This window comes from Littorina saxatilis, linkage group LG7 (assembly GCF_037325665.1).
Source record: "Littorina saxatilis isolate snail1 linkage group LG7, US_GU_Lsax_2.0, whole genome shotgun sequence".
In the NCBI taxonomy this organism is placed as follows: domain Eukaryota; kingdom Metazoa; phylum Mollusca; class Gastropoda; order Littorinimorpha; family Littorinidae; genus Littorina; species Littorina saxatilis.
In genome coordinates, this window is record NC_090251.1 from 39,549,693 (window position 1) to 39,562,793 (window position 13,101).

Consider the following 13,101-nt stretch of genomic DNA (forward strand, 5'->3'; position numbering starts at 1 on the left):
CTTGTTAAGCTAATAAATAAAGATTTAAAGACGTTCATGTTTAAGGAGAAAGTGATGGGAAAGTGTTTCAGGTTCATGATTTTGTTATTCTTTGTGTTTACATAAACAAGCTTTTTTGATTTAGTTATTCTTTATGTTAACCGTAGTAAATGACTTAAACTGAAGAACAGATCTATTGCAAATTAATGCACGGATTCAACCTTACGATCCCCGCGGGTTAGGGGGAAACATTTACCCGATGCTCCCCAGCATGTCGTAAGAGGCGACTTACGGATTCTGTTTCTCCTTTTACCCTTGTTAAATGTTTCTTGTATAGAATATAGTCAATTTTTGTAAAGATTTTAGTCAAGCAGTATGTAAGAAATGTTAAGTCCTTTGTACTGGAAACTTGCATTCTCCCAGTAAGGTAATATATCCGTTGCAAGCCCCTGGAGCAAATTTTTGATTAGTGCTTTTGTGAACAAGAAACAATTGACAAGTGGCTCTATCCCATCTTCCCCGTCGCGATATAACCCTTCGTGGTTGAAAACGACGTTAAACACCAAATAAAGAAAGAAAGAACCTTACGGACGAATGGAAACAGACACAAATCCTGAACAAAACCGATCTTTACAATTAAAATACAGGCAAATCCGGATAAGACGAAATTGAAGGGACCGAATTGTTATTGTGTCCTATCCGAAATTTCGACTTGGTCATAGTACAGTGGAACCCCTCTCTAGCGACCTTGAAAATGTTGACAAAAATCGGTCCTTATGGAGGGGGGTCCTTACAGAGGGAGGGGGCGGGGCCACAAAGAAAGTCACCTCAGATTTTCTTAAAAAAAGAAAACAGAGAAGTTTGAGTTGCTGACGACCGTTTCCTCAAGCAAACTGCTTCGATTTCATGTTTCTTCTTCCATTTAACGCCCAGGGTCAACGTTCTGACTATTAGTGGCTATTAGTTCTGACTATTATATGTTTGACATTGTCGATGGTGTCCACCAGTTCTGGTGCATGTTTCAATGCAAAAAGAGTTAGTTTCTGAGCAAGCATTTCTTTACAGCAGTCCCTGCAATGATGAATGCCCTCCGAGAAAGAGAGTGAAAAATCGGCCACCGTTCTCAGCGTATCTGTGTGTAACCTCTTTCATTGACAAGATACTCTTGTTTCCCTGCAGCCTTGACCAGTGAGTCGGTTACCTAATCTGTGAACCCTTCAGTTGTGTTGCTTTGTCAAAAGTTAGACACAGTCAACTAGTTTTGCTCTGAGTGAACAGTGCAGCTGGCCTCAATTAGCCGGTGACACCTCTCTGGCCACAGCACCAAACAGTACATGGCTGGGGGGAGAGAGAGAGAGAGGGGGGGGGGGGTAGCTGGCTAAACTCAGTGGGGTGTCCGGTGTCACTGAAGTCAGCAGGAAGAGCATTGGAGAGAAATAGAGAGGTGTACTCTTCCAAACAATTTCCAAGGATCAGTTGTCAGGGCTTAGGGTAGTCAGTGAGGGAGGATGAGAGCGGTTTGTGTACAGTCCGACTGAAGAGTGAAAAGTCACTGCCACAAGATCGGCATGCAGTCAATAAAGCCAGACAAGAAGAATGATTATGACATGCGGCTCTATCTGCTGTTTTTTTTAATTCAAACTGGTTTTCAACGCTTATTCTCACAAAGCATCTGCACACCTGCCTCTGCCTCTGTGCTGTGTTTGTGTGGCTGCTTTCGTATGATGTCAGTGCATGGTGAGTGCGTTCACTGCCTTGTCACCACTTCCCCACCTTTTTCAGAATGTTTTCTTGGAGTTGGATAATTCTCCTTACTCCTCGCCCCCTCCTAACTTCAGTTCATACTTTATTGCGTGCCGACTGACCAGTCGGTGTGGCGTCCGTGTAGAGAAGAAGGGAATAAGGTTACACAATGCGCTAGTGTGAGACGCCAAGTTTCGTGTTTCGAGTTGCTGTAGTAAATATAGAGTAAACTTTGTCTTTGGGACTGACTTTCTGTTGTGTGCTATCCGTCTTTCGACTTACGTAAGAGAAATCCCATTTCGAGCTCAGGGTACTTTGTACACATAGATAAAGAGGGATAATTCCGGACCAGAATTTCTTTGTGTGCTAAGCGAATTTTTGACTTAACCGTTTGTGAGTTAGCTGGATTTGCCTGTATCTGATTTTTTTTAAGTCACCTTAGCACTTTTCTTTTAAATATTTTTTGGGGCTCGCTGTTTCGATTGTACAGCTTTCTTTTCTTTATTTGGTGTTTAACGTCGTTTTCAACCACGAAGGTTATATCGCGACGGGCAAAGGGGGGAGATGGGATAGAGCCACTTGTCAATTGTTTCTTGTTCACAAAAGCACTAATCAAAAATTTGCTCCAGGGGCTTGCAACGTAGTACAATATATGACCTTACTGGGAGAATGCTGGGAGAATGCAAGTTTCCAGTACAAAGGACTTAACATGTATACTGCTTGACTAAAATCTTTAACAAAATTGACTATATTCTATACAAGAAACACTTAACAAGGAGAAACAGAATCCGTTAGTCGCCTCTTATGACATGCTGGGGAGCATCGGGTAAATTCTTCCCCCTAACCCACGGGGGGTGATTGTACAGCAATAACTTGGGTTCAACTCAATGAGCTGAGACACTTTTGAACTTCAACCATGTTTGTGTCCATTTTCTGCAGAAGTGCTTTCCAAATATCCTTTGACTAAACGTTACAGACTCATTTGTCTTGAATATTGTTTGCAATTTGGCTGATCCTGACTGATCAATTATTTGAACCATTCTCTCTTTCTTCACTACCTGATAAAATGCTTCTAGCAGCAGATGTCCAAAAAGAGGATTACTGTACATTTATATATAATCAGTTATGAAACAAACTGCGTTATGTCATGCATCATACATTTCAATCATGACAATATCGAATGTTAAACTCACAGTACAGGTGCTTGCTAAAATTAAAATTAAAAAAACCATGAAAATTGACATCAACGAATTGTTGAATCTCTGCATTACTATGTGAAGTCTCTGTGGATTGTCAGGTTTGATGAACGAGTTCTTTTAATTTTGTGACTGACAAATGTTAGTTTCCAAGATTTTTGCTTACATTCTACTCAGTGCAAACATTTGATCATTAACCTTCTTCTTCCTATTTATTTATTTATTAACTTGTTTTGTGTTGGTTTAAAAAAAAAAGGGAGGTATTTTTAGGTTGCTTTTACATTTGTTGTGCTATTTAGCTTTAAAAATGAATACAAAGATTAAGGCACAAGGGCGGATCTGGGGGGGTGTTACACGGGTTACGTAACCCCCCCCCCACCCCCCAAAAAAAGGGGTAATTTATTGGCTCAGGATGCACCAGATAGCTCTATTTTGCTTCTTTGGATAAAAAAATTTCCGGGGGGGCATGCCCCCGGACCCCGCAAGAGGCTTAGGCGCCTTTGGCGCCGTCAACTTGTATCTTCGCAGTCATTTTGTAACTCCCCCCTCCAAAGTGAATTGATCCGCCCTTGAGGCATGTGTAACTATGGCAATCTAAAGAGAATTACATGTTTGATCTGTTGATTTTTGATGCATAAAATCATTAATAAATAATGTAAAGGAAACTGAGAATGTGTGTTTTGGATTGTGTTCACCGATAAACCTCAAACATACATGTACTCAGACACTCAAAGCAATGCCAGAGTCCATAGCAGCAAATTTTATGTACAATTTTTGCAGAACTTAAATAAAATGCTAAAAGTAAGAAAACGCAACGTCTAATTAAACATACTAATACAAGTTGAAAATAAGTCATAGACATGCAGTTAAATAGCAAAGTTTAAAAAACAAGAAGGGCAAAGCCCATACGACTCACATGCTTGACCTTGACATGACCTTGACCTTCAGGGTCAAGGTCAAATAACTAAACCTAGCAATGACATCATACACTAAGAACTGCTTTACACATTTTTCCTACCAAAATACATGTGACCTTGACCCAAGGTCAAGGTCATCCAAGGTCATGCAACACAAAGCTGTTAATTCAAGACATAGGAAGTACAATGGTGCTTATTGGCTCTTTCTACCATGAGATATGGTCACTTTTAGTGGTTCACTACCTTATTTTGGTCACATTTCATAAGGGTCAAAGTGACCTTGACCTTGATCATATGTGACCAAATGTGTCTCATGATGAAAGCATAACATGTGCCCCACATAATTTTTAAGTTTGAAACAGTTATCTTCCATAGTTCAGGGTCAAGGTCACTTCAAAATATGTATACAATCCAACTTTGAAGAGCTCCTGTGACCTTGACCTTGAAGCAAGGTAAACCAAACTGGTATCAAAAGATGGGGCTTACTTTGGCCTATATATCATATATAGGTGAGGTATTGAATCTCAAAAACTTCAGAGAAAATGGGAAAAATAGCTGTTTTTTAGGCAACATTTATGGCCCCTGCGACCTTGACCTTGAAGCAAGGTCAAGATGCTATGTATGTTTTTTTGGGCCTTGTCATCATACACCATCTTGCCAAATTTGGTACTGATAGACTGCATAGTGTCCAAGAAATATCCAACGTTAAAGTTTTCCGGACGGACGGACGACTCGGGTGAGTACATAGACTCACTTTTGCTTCGCATGTGAGTCAAAAAACTAGACTAGAATCTTTGAATGAACAATGAATTCACGACAATGAATTTCAAAATATAAAAAGACCACCTATAGCATTTGCTGATATGTCCAAAATGCAGACATAATCATGTACAGTAACACAAATTGTATGCAATAAACTAGTGACTGATTCACGCCACCATTCTGAACAGTTTTGGTCCTGCAGCTTTCCCATTTTGGCTCAGTAGCACAATGTTACCAGCATTTACTTTAGAAACATTGTATACCTTCTAGTTTTTTTCTCTTTTTTTTAACAACAATTAATGCTTTCTTTCTTTCTTTATTTGGTGTTTAACGTCGTTTTCAACCACGAAGGTTATATCGCGACGGGGGAAGGGGGGAGATGGGATAGAGCCACTTGTCAATTGTTTCTTGTTCACAAAAGCACTAATCAAAAATTTGCTCCAGGGGCTTGCAACGTAGTACAATATATTACCTTACTGGGAGAATGCAAGTTTCCAGTACAAAGGACTTAACATTTCTTACATACTGCTTGACTAAAATCTTTACAAAAATTGACTATATTCTATACAAGAAACACTTAACAAGGGTAAAAGGAGAAACAGAATCCGTTAGTCGCCTCTTACGACATGCTGGGGAGCATCGGGTAAATTCTTTCTCGTCCCAACCAATATGGGACTCCCCCTAACCCGCGGGGGGTAACAACAACAATTAATGCGATTTGAAATTAATCATAGGTATAGTCGTAAATCGATACATATCTGCAAGCACCGATGACATGCAAAATCATGTAATTTGATCATAATTACTAGCCCAAATTTAAACAACCCTGATGACCAGGTTTTCATCATAGCCGCCCTAATTATCAACAGAAACTAAGTTTAGTAATGTATTCGAACCTGCAGTGGCCAGGCTACCGTGCATCTCTTGATAACGACTACCTGTCCACAATAATGACCACAAAAGATCCCAGCTGTTGTTTTTTGTCTGAGCTAGAAGCACAAGGTGCAGGTTTGATTCCTGGTTTTTAGATATTCCGTTTCAGTTTCTTGACAATTCTTTCTTAACAACTACATACAGTCAACCTGTCCATGAGCACCACCCAAGGGACTCAGACCAAAAGTGGTTGTTTCAGACAGGTGGCTGCTATGGAAAGATACGTGTAATAACAAACTAAAAAACAAATTATACCCACCAAAAAATCAAATTGTGTGTGTGGGGGGGGGGGGGGGGGTGGGGTACGTGGTGGTGGTTATTGTGGGCATGTGGTTGTTATCTAGAGGTGGTCACAACGACATGCAGTATATTGTGAATGACACGCTGCAGCATCCTGCCCTGGAAATGTGTGTGTACCGTATTTTCCGGGTTACAAGGCGCTACAGCGCATAAGGCGCACCCCCTTCTTTTAAAACAAAATTGTAATCCAGTCACCCATTGGGCGCAGGGGGCCGATAGGGCGCACCAAAATTGAAAAAGTATACCCCTAACAAACGGTGAAGAATGAAAATAAGCCGCACATCAAAGGAAGAATACAGAGTGGAAATATGTGTGCTCTGTGTGTGGCCAGATCAAAGGCAGGTCCATCTGATGCCTTGTTTATAGACACTGACCTTCTTCCCAGGGGTCAATGACCCAGTTTTAGCTATGAGAGGTGGTTCCATTGTCATATCTGAGAGAGGAAACACTTCCTGCACCGGGGTCAGTGACCGAGTTTAACCTATGGGGCTGTCTCTTTGATGCCTTGAGAGGAAACTTGGCCAGGGTAGTACCTAGTAGCCGAAACATGCATTATCACAAGTTGTTTGACTGGTACTCAGGCGGTCTCTTTGATTTTTTTCTTATTTCATACACGGATTAGGCGCTTCGTTATACAAGGCGCAGGGGTCAAACTCGAAAAAAGTCGCGCCTTATGACCCGGAAAATACGGTACTTAAATTCAATATTGCAACTATCCAAAACATTTCTGATGAAAAAGACATTACTGTACCAATTACTAACACATTTACAATATGGGCCAGTTAGTCTCATTCGATTGCAGAATTTGTTTGGAACTGAATAAGTCTCAGATCGAAGAACCAATGGTTTTTAGCTTTGTTCGAGCACTGTTCATCTTGGAAGACAATTTTTTTCATCATATACATACACAATGTTAAGTAGGTACATAAGTACAGTGCACATACAGGCACATTACATAAGTAACCATGGATACAAATGAATTATGCAAGTACAATTTGTTTTACAAATTCTGCATACACAAAGTTAACATTACACTGTAGATCTGACAGGATTGCCACAGTCTTCATGCTTTGTTTAAAAACATGAAAACCAGAAAGATATTTTAAAGAGTCAACAAAAATGTTGAACTTTATATCATAAACAAACAAACTAACCTGCAAGAATATATCCAAAAGTTAAAGAAAGTATAACAGCTTGTGTAAACTTCATGCGTAGCTAGATCACAACCATAACTAATTAACCAACAGTGCAGGGGCTCGCATCCATGAGAGGTGGCATATGACAAATGTCCTGGACAATGCAAAAGTGATAGGACATTTGTCCTGAACAAAAATAAATCAAAGGACATTCTTTTTTTCTGGCACCAATTTTCGTTTTCGCGGAATGTTGCTTTTTCAGAGAGAAAAACAAGTCGCGTAAGGCGAAAATACAACATTTAGTCAAGCTGTCGAACTCACAGAATGAAACTGAACGCAATGCAATTTTTCAGCAAGACTGTATACTCGTAGCATCGTCAGTCCACCGCTCGTGGCAAAGGCAGTGAAATTGACAAGAAGAGCGGGGTCAGTAGTAGTTGCGCTGAGAAGGATAGCACGCTTTTCTGTACCTCTCTTCGTTTTAACTTTCTGAGCGTGTTTTTAATCCAAACATATCATATCTATATGTTTTTGGAATCAGGAACCGACAAGAAATAAGATGAAAGTGTTTTTAAATTGATTTCGAAAATTTAATTTTGATCATAATTTTTATATGTTTAATTTTCAGAGCTTGTTTTTAATCCAAATATAACATATTTATATGTTTTTGGAATCAGAAAATGATGAAGAATAAGATGAACGTAAATTTAGATCGTTTTATAAAATTTTATATTTTTTTTACAATTTTCAGATTTTTAATGACCAAAGTCATTAATTAATTTTTAAGCCACCAAGCTGAAATGCAATACCGAAGTCCGGCCTTCGTCGAAGATTGCTTGGCCAAAATTTCAATCAATTTGATTGAAAAATGAGGGTGTGACAGTGCCGCCTCAACTTTTACAAAAAGCCGGATATGACGTCAAAGGTATTTATCGAAAAACTGAAAAAAACGTCCGGGGATACATGTATCATTCCCAGGAACTCTCATGTAAAATTTCATAAAGATTGGTCCAGTAGTTTGGTCTGAATCGCTCTACACACACACACGCACAGACAGACAGACAGACAGACACATACACCACGACCCTCGTCTCGATTCCCCCTCTATGTTAAAACATTTAGTCAAAACTTGACTAAATGTAAAAAACGCGAAAGAAGGCAACTGTCAACTGGCTTGGAGTATTCAGAGTTGCGACCCTTAGAAGCTCTTCTCTATCAAAAAAGCACATAAAGTCTCCCCAAGTTTCGTCTGGTTGGAGAGACACATCGCTTTGCAAAACATCGATAAAATAGCAAATCAATTTACTGTAAATTGGAAAGTACTGACAATGTCCGGATCAAATGAAAACATTATCGGACAATGACCACTTTGTGACAAAAACAATGGGACATATGTCCTCTTGCATGAAAAATGTATTGGACATTTGGAAAAAATATCCGTGTATGTCCGATGTCCGACGTGGATGTGAGCCCCTGACAGTGCCCACAAATTTAGAAACAACTATCTGTCAACAATTGACCAAACACCAAGGGCTTCACAGAGGAAAACCTGGTGCTAGTGAAAGGACTAGCTAGGCTATGCATGAGTGACCCTTCAACTAGTGCCACTTGGCATCTTCGTTTGGTTCAACTAAGGTTTCGAGTCAGCTGAGAGTCTGCTAAAAATCTGGACAGCAGATTGTTTGCATTGCAAACTAAGATCTCCGATTTTGCCTAGCCAACTTCCGAGTGACTTCTTGCTGAAAGTCAGTTGAAAATCAGCCACACGAACAGCTCTTAAAAACGGCAAAATGCAAAACGAAAAAAAAAATCCACTACAAAAAAATCTAAATATGGAAGGAAAAAACAACAAAAGGGCATCTGGGATTTCACATATTGCACTGGACATTCTCATGTGAGCTGGTTCTGTACTGCACTTGTACCTTCTGTACAATAATATGAATCAATGTCCCGTCTTCACCAATAATGGTCCATTACTGTTTCTCCAATCAAGATTTTGTCATGTTAACGGTTTGATTGACTTAATGGACACCAACTCCGGTGCTTTGACGAATACCTTGCCATCTCTTACTTCAGTTGGATAGGTCTTCAACTGAAAAATAATGGACAGGACTGATGTTATAAAGATGACAACTAATCTGATTATGTGATCATAAAGAATACAATTAGAAGAAGAATTATGATAATGGTGGAATAATTTTGTTTCTGACCCACTTCGGAAATCAAATTATCTCACTGAATACTTTATGAAATAACAAACTGGCAGGCTGAAAGCTCCCCCTCTGACTCTGGCACACACACACTAATTCATCAAAGACTGTGGTCTGCATGACAAATGAGAAGGGATGGGAGAACTATAGAAGGGTATAACCTAATCCCCTTTTTTTCTAACTGAGCTCTCTCTCTCACACTTACACCAATGTATTCAAAACTGCCGTCTGCAAGAAAACGGATGGGGAAACCACAAGGCTAACTAACTAACCCTTTCTTTTTTTTAACCCAAGCTTCCCCTCTTCTCTCTCCCTATATACCCCCCCAGCAACTTCTCCCCTCAAAAGAAAGATCAGCCATACTACTTGACACCAACCTTCAGTGCCTTGGTGGCAAGGAGCTTGAGCACGACAGCCAAACCTCCTTCTCTAAACAATCTTTAAGTCAGATTAACACCCAGGAACATGCCCCTAATGGTTTTTACGATGAGGTGTTAAACAACATTACAGTGTTCTAGATGAGTGAACGTGTAGCCTAGACCTGTACGCATACAGATATATATATGACATCACAGTGTACACGTTTTGGAGAATTGGTCTATGTGAATGCTCACCCTTCTCCAATATTCCAAATACATACAGTCATCCATTTTGCTATACATTGTTTGCCTCCCAGCAAGACGTGTAGATCTTGGCAAATGCGTGACGTAAAAACTAGATTTGATGACGTTACCCGTACACGTGCTGAAAAGTTCCACATGGTTATCATGGTTACCTTGAGGCCAGTGGTAGACACTCCAGTCTTGAGATCAAACCTGTAGAAATGCGAGGGACAGGTGAGGAGGTAGGTGTCGTTGCCCATGTCTTCTATATCACCTTGGTCCAGTGGCCCACCTGTTGACATGCAAGAATTAAAATACATTTGGAGGAAGCATGATTCACAAGTCCCGCTCACAAGGGGAAATTTTTTTAAATTTTATATATATATATATATTTTTTTTTTTTATAGAGTGTCTGGTTCCCTGACCTACAGCCTTAAGTTTTTCCCCGAACCCTAGAACATGCCTAGGTTTAAAAAATACAACTATAAAAAAAAAATTAAAAATTTAAAAAAACGGAAAACTTGAACAATGAAAAGTTTGATAAAATGACCAAACTGACTAACTTTGCTTTGTTACTAGAATCAATAATTCGTTGTAATGGCCTAATGCATGTAAAGGTTGACAAAAAATATAGTGGAACCCTCATTTTAAGACTGACATGCAGTTTTCTCAGACTTTCTCTTTATCACCTCTGTAAATTTACCCCCATTTTAAGACTCATTTTTTTAAGTCCTCACTTTTGTTGTATTATTGGAGGTCTATAAAGACCGCAACACGGTGGCCTAGTGGTAGGGCGTCCGCCCAGTGAGCGGGAGGTCGTGGGTTCGAACCCTGGCCGGGTCATACCTAAGACTTTAAAATTGGCAATTTAGTGGCTGCTCCGCCTGACGTCTGGCATTATGGTGTTACAAATTGTAGTGCTAGGACTGGTTGGTCCGGTGTCAGAATAATGTGACTGGGTGAGACATGAAGCCTGTGCTGCGACTTCTGTCTTTTGTGTGGCGCACGTTAAATGTCAAAGCAGCACCGCCCTGATATCACCCTTCGTGGTCGGCTGGGCGTTAAGCAAACAAACAAACAAAAAGGTCTATAAAGGGGGTTCCAATGTACTATTGCCCCTCACACTTTTTCATTATGCCTATGTTCACAAAATCTGTAAATGTACCTCCATTGTAAGGCCTGATTTTAATATTTAAATGATTTTTGATGGACTTAAATGGGGTGTATGACCGTGGGAAGACAATTTGAGCAGTGGTTAAACACATGATCCAGTAAAGACAAATTCATTGTAACTCTAAGGCAATGTTTCCAACTGGTAATAACCATAATGACTCACTAGCATGCGGACATTGTGCGCTTGTTGCATAAAACTCGGAACCTTTCACACAGAACAAGGCGAGGTATTGCTTGCTGGGTGTGTACAACCTGAAAGCAACAAAGAGATTGGCATTAAATTACTGATTTAGTGCAGATATCGAGATCTAAGGCATTGAAATTGAAGCACAGTATTAGAAAAAAGGTCACAGATGTCATTCTAACTTCATCTTTGTTTTGAAAACATGCAGGTCAGTTAGATGTATATGATATATTTATACATGTTATAATCATTCATTGTTACAAATCTGCATGATGTATGTGCAGTTCTTGCCTGTAAGGGTAAAACACACACAGTTCGACCGACTCAACTTTTTTCTGCAAAGCTACAAAGAGAAAAAGAAGCACATGTCATGATATAAATGATACAACAGTCGGAATAGAAGGAAATCGCTGTTCAACACTGTTAACTTACCTTCGACACTGTTGACCTTTCAGCTCTTCAACAGTTCCCACCTCAAACCAGCTGAGAGACTCATCTGTGTCAGACATTGTTAAGTTTGAAGTTTCTAGGTTCTTACTGATTTTAAGCTTGAATCAGAATGAACACCTAGAAATCACTGCACCTGTTGATGTCTGCAAAAATAAACAAACAAAATGTTTACAATTTAGTTACCCCGGCAACCTAGCTTTGGGCATGCAGCTAGAAGAGAAAGAAGCGGACATTGTATACTCTGCAATAACCTTAAACACAAACACTAAGTCACAAACATTTAAGTCACTCACACACACACACACACTTCAAAAAAGAAGCATACAATGATACACACACATCTGCTAGGACAGTACCACACAATACTGTGCAGTTTAAAGTGACGCAACTGATTCCTCAAGCATTCAGTCTTGCAAGAGGATCGCACCAACACAGGTTAACAAACCAACTTAAGTTGCCCTTGCATCTGCACTGACTAATCAGTGACACAGAAGGGGTCTAGTTCAGTATTCAATCTAAAGTGGGTGTTTTTCATGCAGGTGGACTGTCTCCATGCATGCAGATACTTTTTTCTGTATGATTTATTGATTTTAAACAAGGAATAAATCTGCGTTGAGTTCCTGGTGGTTTTCTCGGATCTTGTTGGAGGTCTGCTGGTGATCGTTTGCTACACCCTAAGTTTTTGTCCCTTTTTTTTTAAATTTAGAAATGTCCTGACACAAACATTCAATCACCACCAGGAACTCCACCCAATTATACAGAAATAACACACCTACAGATAGTCCACCCACAGGAAATGCATCCACTTTATTAGGGTCGAATAAGACCCCTTCTAGCTTAATGATAGCCAAACGGAACAAAAACAAACGAACATTAATGACAGTGATCAGTAAAGGATGGTGTCCTTGTTTTTTCGTTTTTGTTTTTTTAAAGTGGTCTGACACATATATCAAATACTTCTACTAATGGTGATAATTATATAATATGAAGAAGAGGCGAGGTCGGTCCATTTAACATGAAGCAAACGCCTTTCTTCTGTCGCCTTTGTCTTCGCATAGTTACATAGCAAATTTAAATAAGTCCCCCGGCGTAAAGTGCGGTGAAAAGAAGACTTTCCAAGTACAGTTAATCCCCGGTTTCTCCCTAAAGTCACGTTTTGCACCTTATGATCCTCCGCTAGCTGTCGTCAGCTAAATACAACAGCTGCATGGCCGCTTGGATTTCACAGGGAAGCGAACACAATCGACGCGATAATCGCTGGTACTCAGGGCGCCATTTGTAAACAGATCTGCAGGGGAAGTCACTTGAAAGCAAGAGAGGAGCAAAGATAGCAGAGTTATCGAACTTCCAACACCAGACCGCTGCTTCGGTGGCACTTGACACGCTCGGTCTGCACTCTGGGGGAAGGGCTCCTAATATGGACCACTTTTTGTCTCATGCTGATAACTAGCTTGTTTTTTTGCGGAGAAGTTTCATTTTGTGTCTGGTAGTCCTTCTCTCTTATGTTAACCGTTAG

General features: G+C 40.0%; 1 protein-coding gene and 1 long non-coding RNA gene across 2 annotated transcripts; one reads left to right on the forward strand and one right to left on the reverse strand.

Annotated features, from left to right (window-relative positions):
- The first annotated feature begins 2,133 nt into the window (after positions 1–2,133).
- On the forward strand, positions 2,134–3,583 carry LOC138971446 (uncharacterized). The gene is made up of 2 exons (XR_011457255.1): positions 2,134–3,243; positions 3,493–3,583. It is a non-coding gene; the product is annotated as an uncharacterized lncRNA (long non-coding RNA).
- An 80-nt stretch (positions 3,584–3,663) lies between these two features.
- LOC138971445 (3-phenylpropionate/cinnamic acid dioxygenase ferredoxin subunit-like) lies at positions 3,664–12,869 on the reverse strand. Its single transcript, XM_070344177.1, has 5 exons — positions 12,748–12,869; positions 11,568–11,728; positions 11,115–11,203; positions 9,952–10,070; positions 3,664–9,058 (listed from the first exon to the last, which is right to left on the reverse strand). The coding sequence occupies exons 2-5, from the start codon at positions 11,642–11,644 to the stop codon at positions 8,966–8,968; spliced, it is 378 nt and encodes a 125-aa protein (XP_070200278.1). The 5' UTR covers positions 11,645–11,728; positions 12,748–12,869; the 3' UTR covers positions 3,664–8,965.
- Between the last annotated feature and the right edge of the window lie 232 nt (positions 12,870–13,101).

What these genes read in the sequence shown, in the direction of transcription:
- LOC138971445 (XM_070344177.1), bottom strand. Translation starts at nt 11,644, where the DNA reads ATGTCTGACACAGATGAGTCTCTCAGCTGGTTTGAGGTGGGAACTGTT. An exon ending in AAAGGTCAACAGTGTCGAAG is followed by an intron (nt 11,204 to 11,567) that starts GTAAGTTAACAG and finishes TGTTGCTTTCAG; the next exon opens with GTTGTACACACCCAGCAAGC. An exon ending in CGCACAATGTCCGCATGCTA is followed by an intron (nt 10,071 to 11,114) that starts GTGAGTCATTAT and finishes GCATGTCAACAG; the next exon opens with GTGGGCCACTGGACCAAGGT.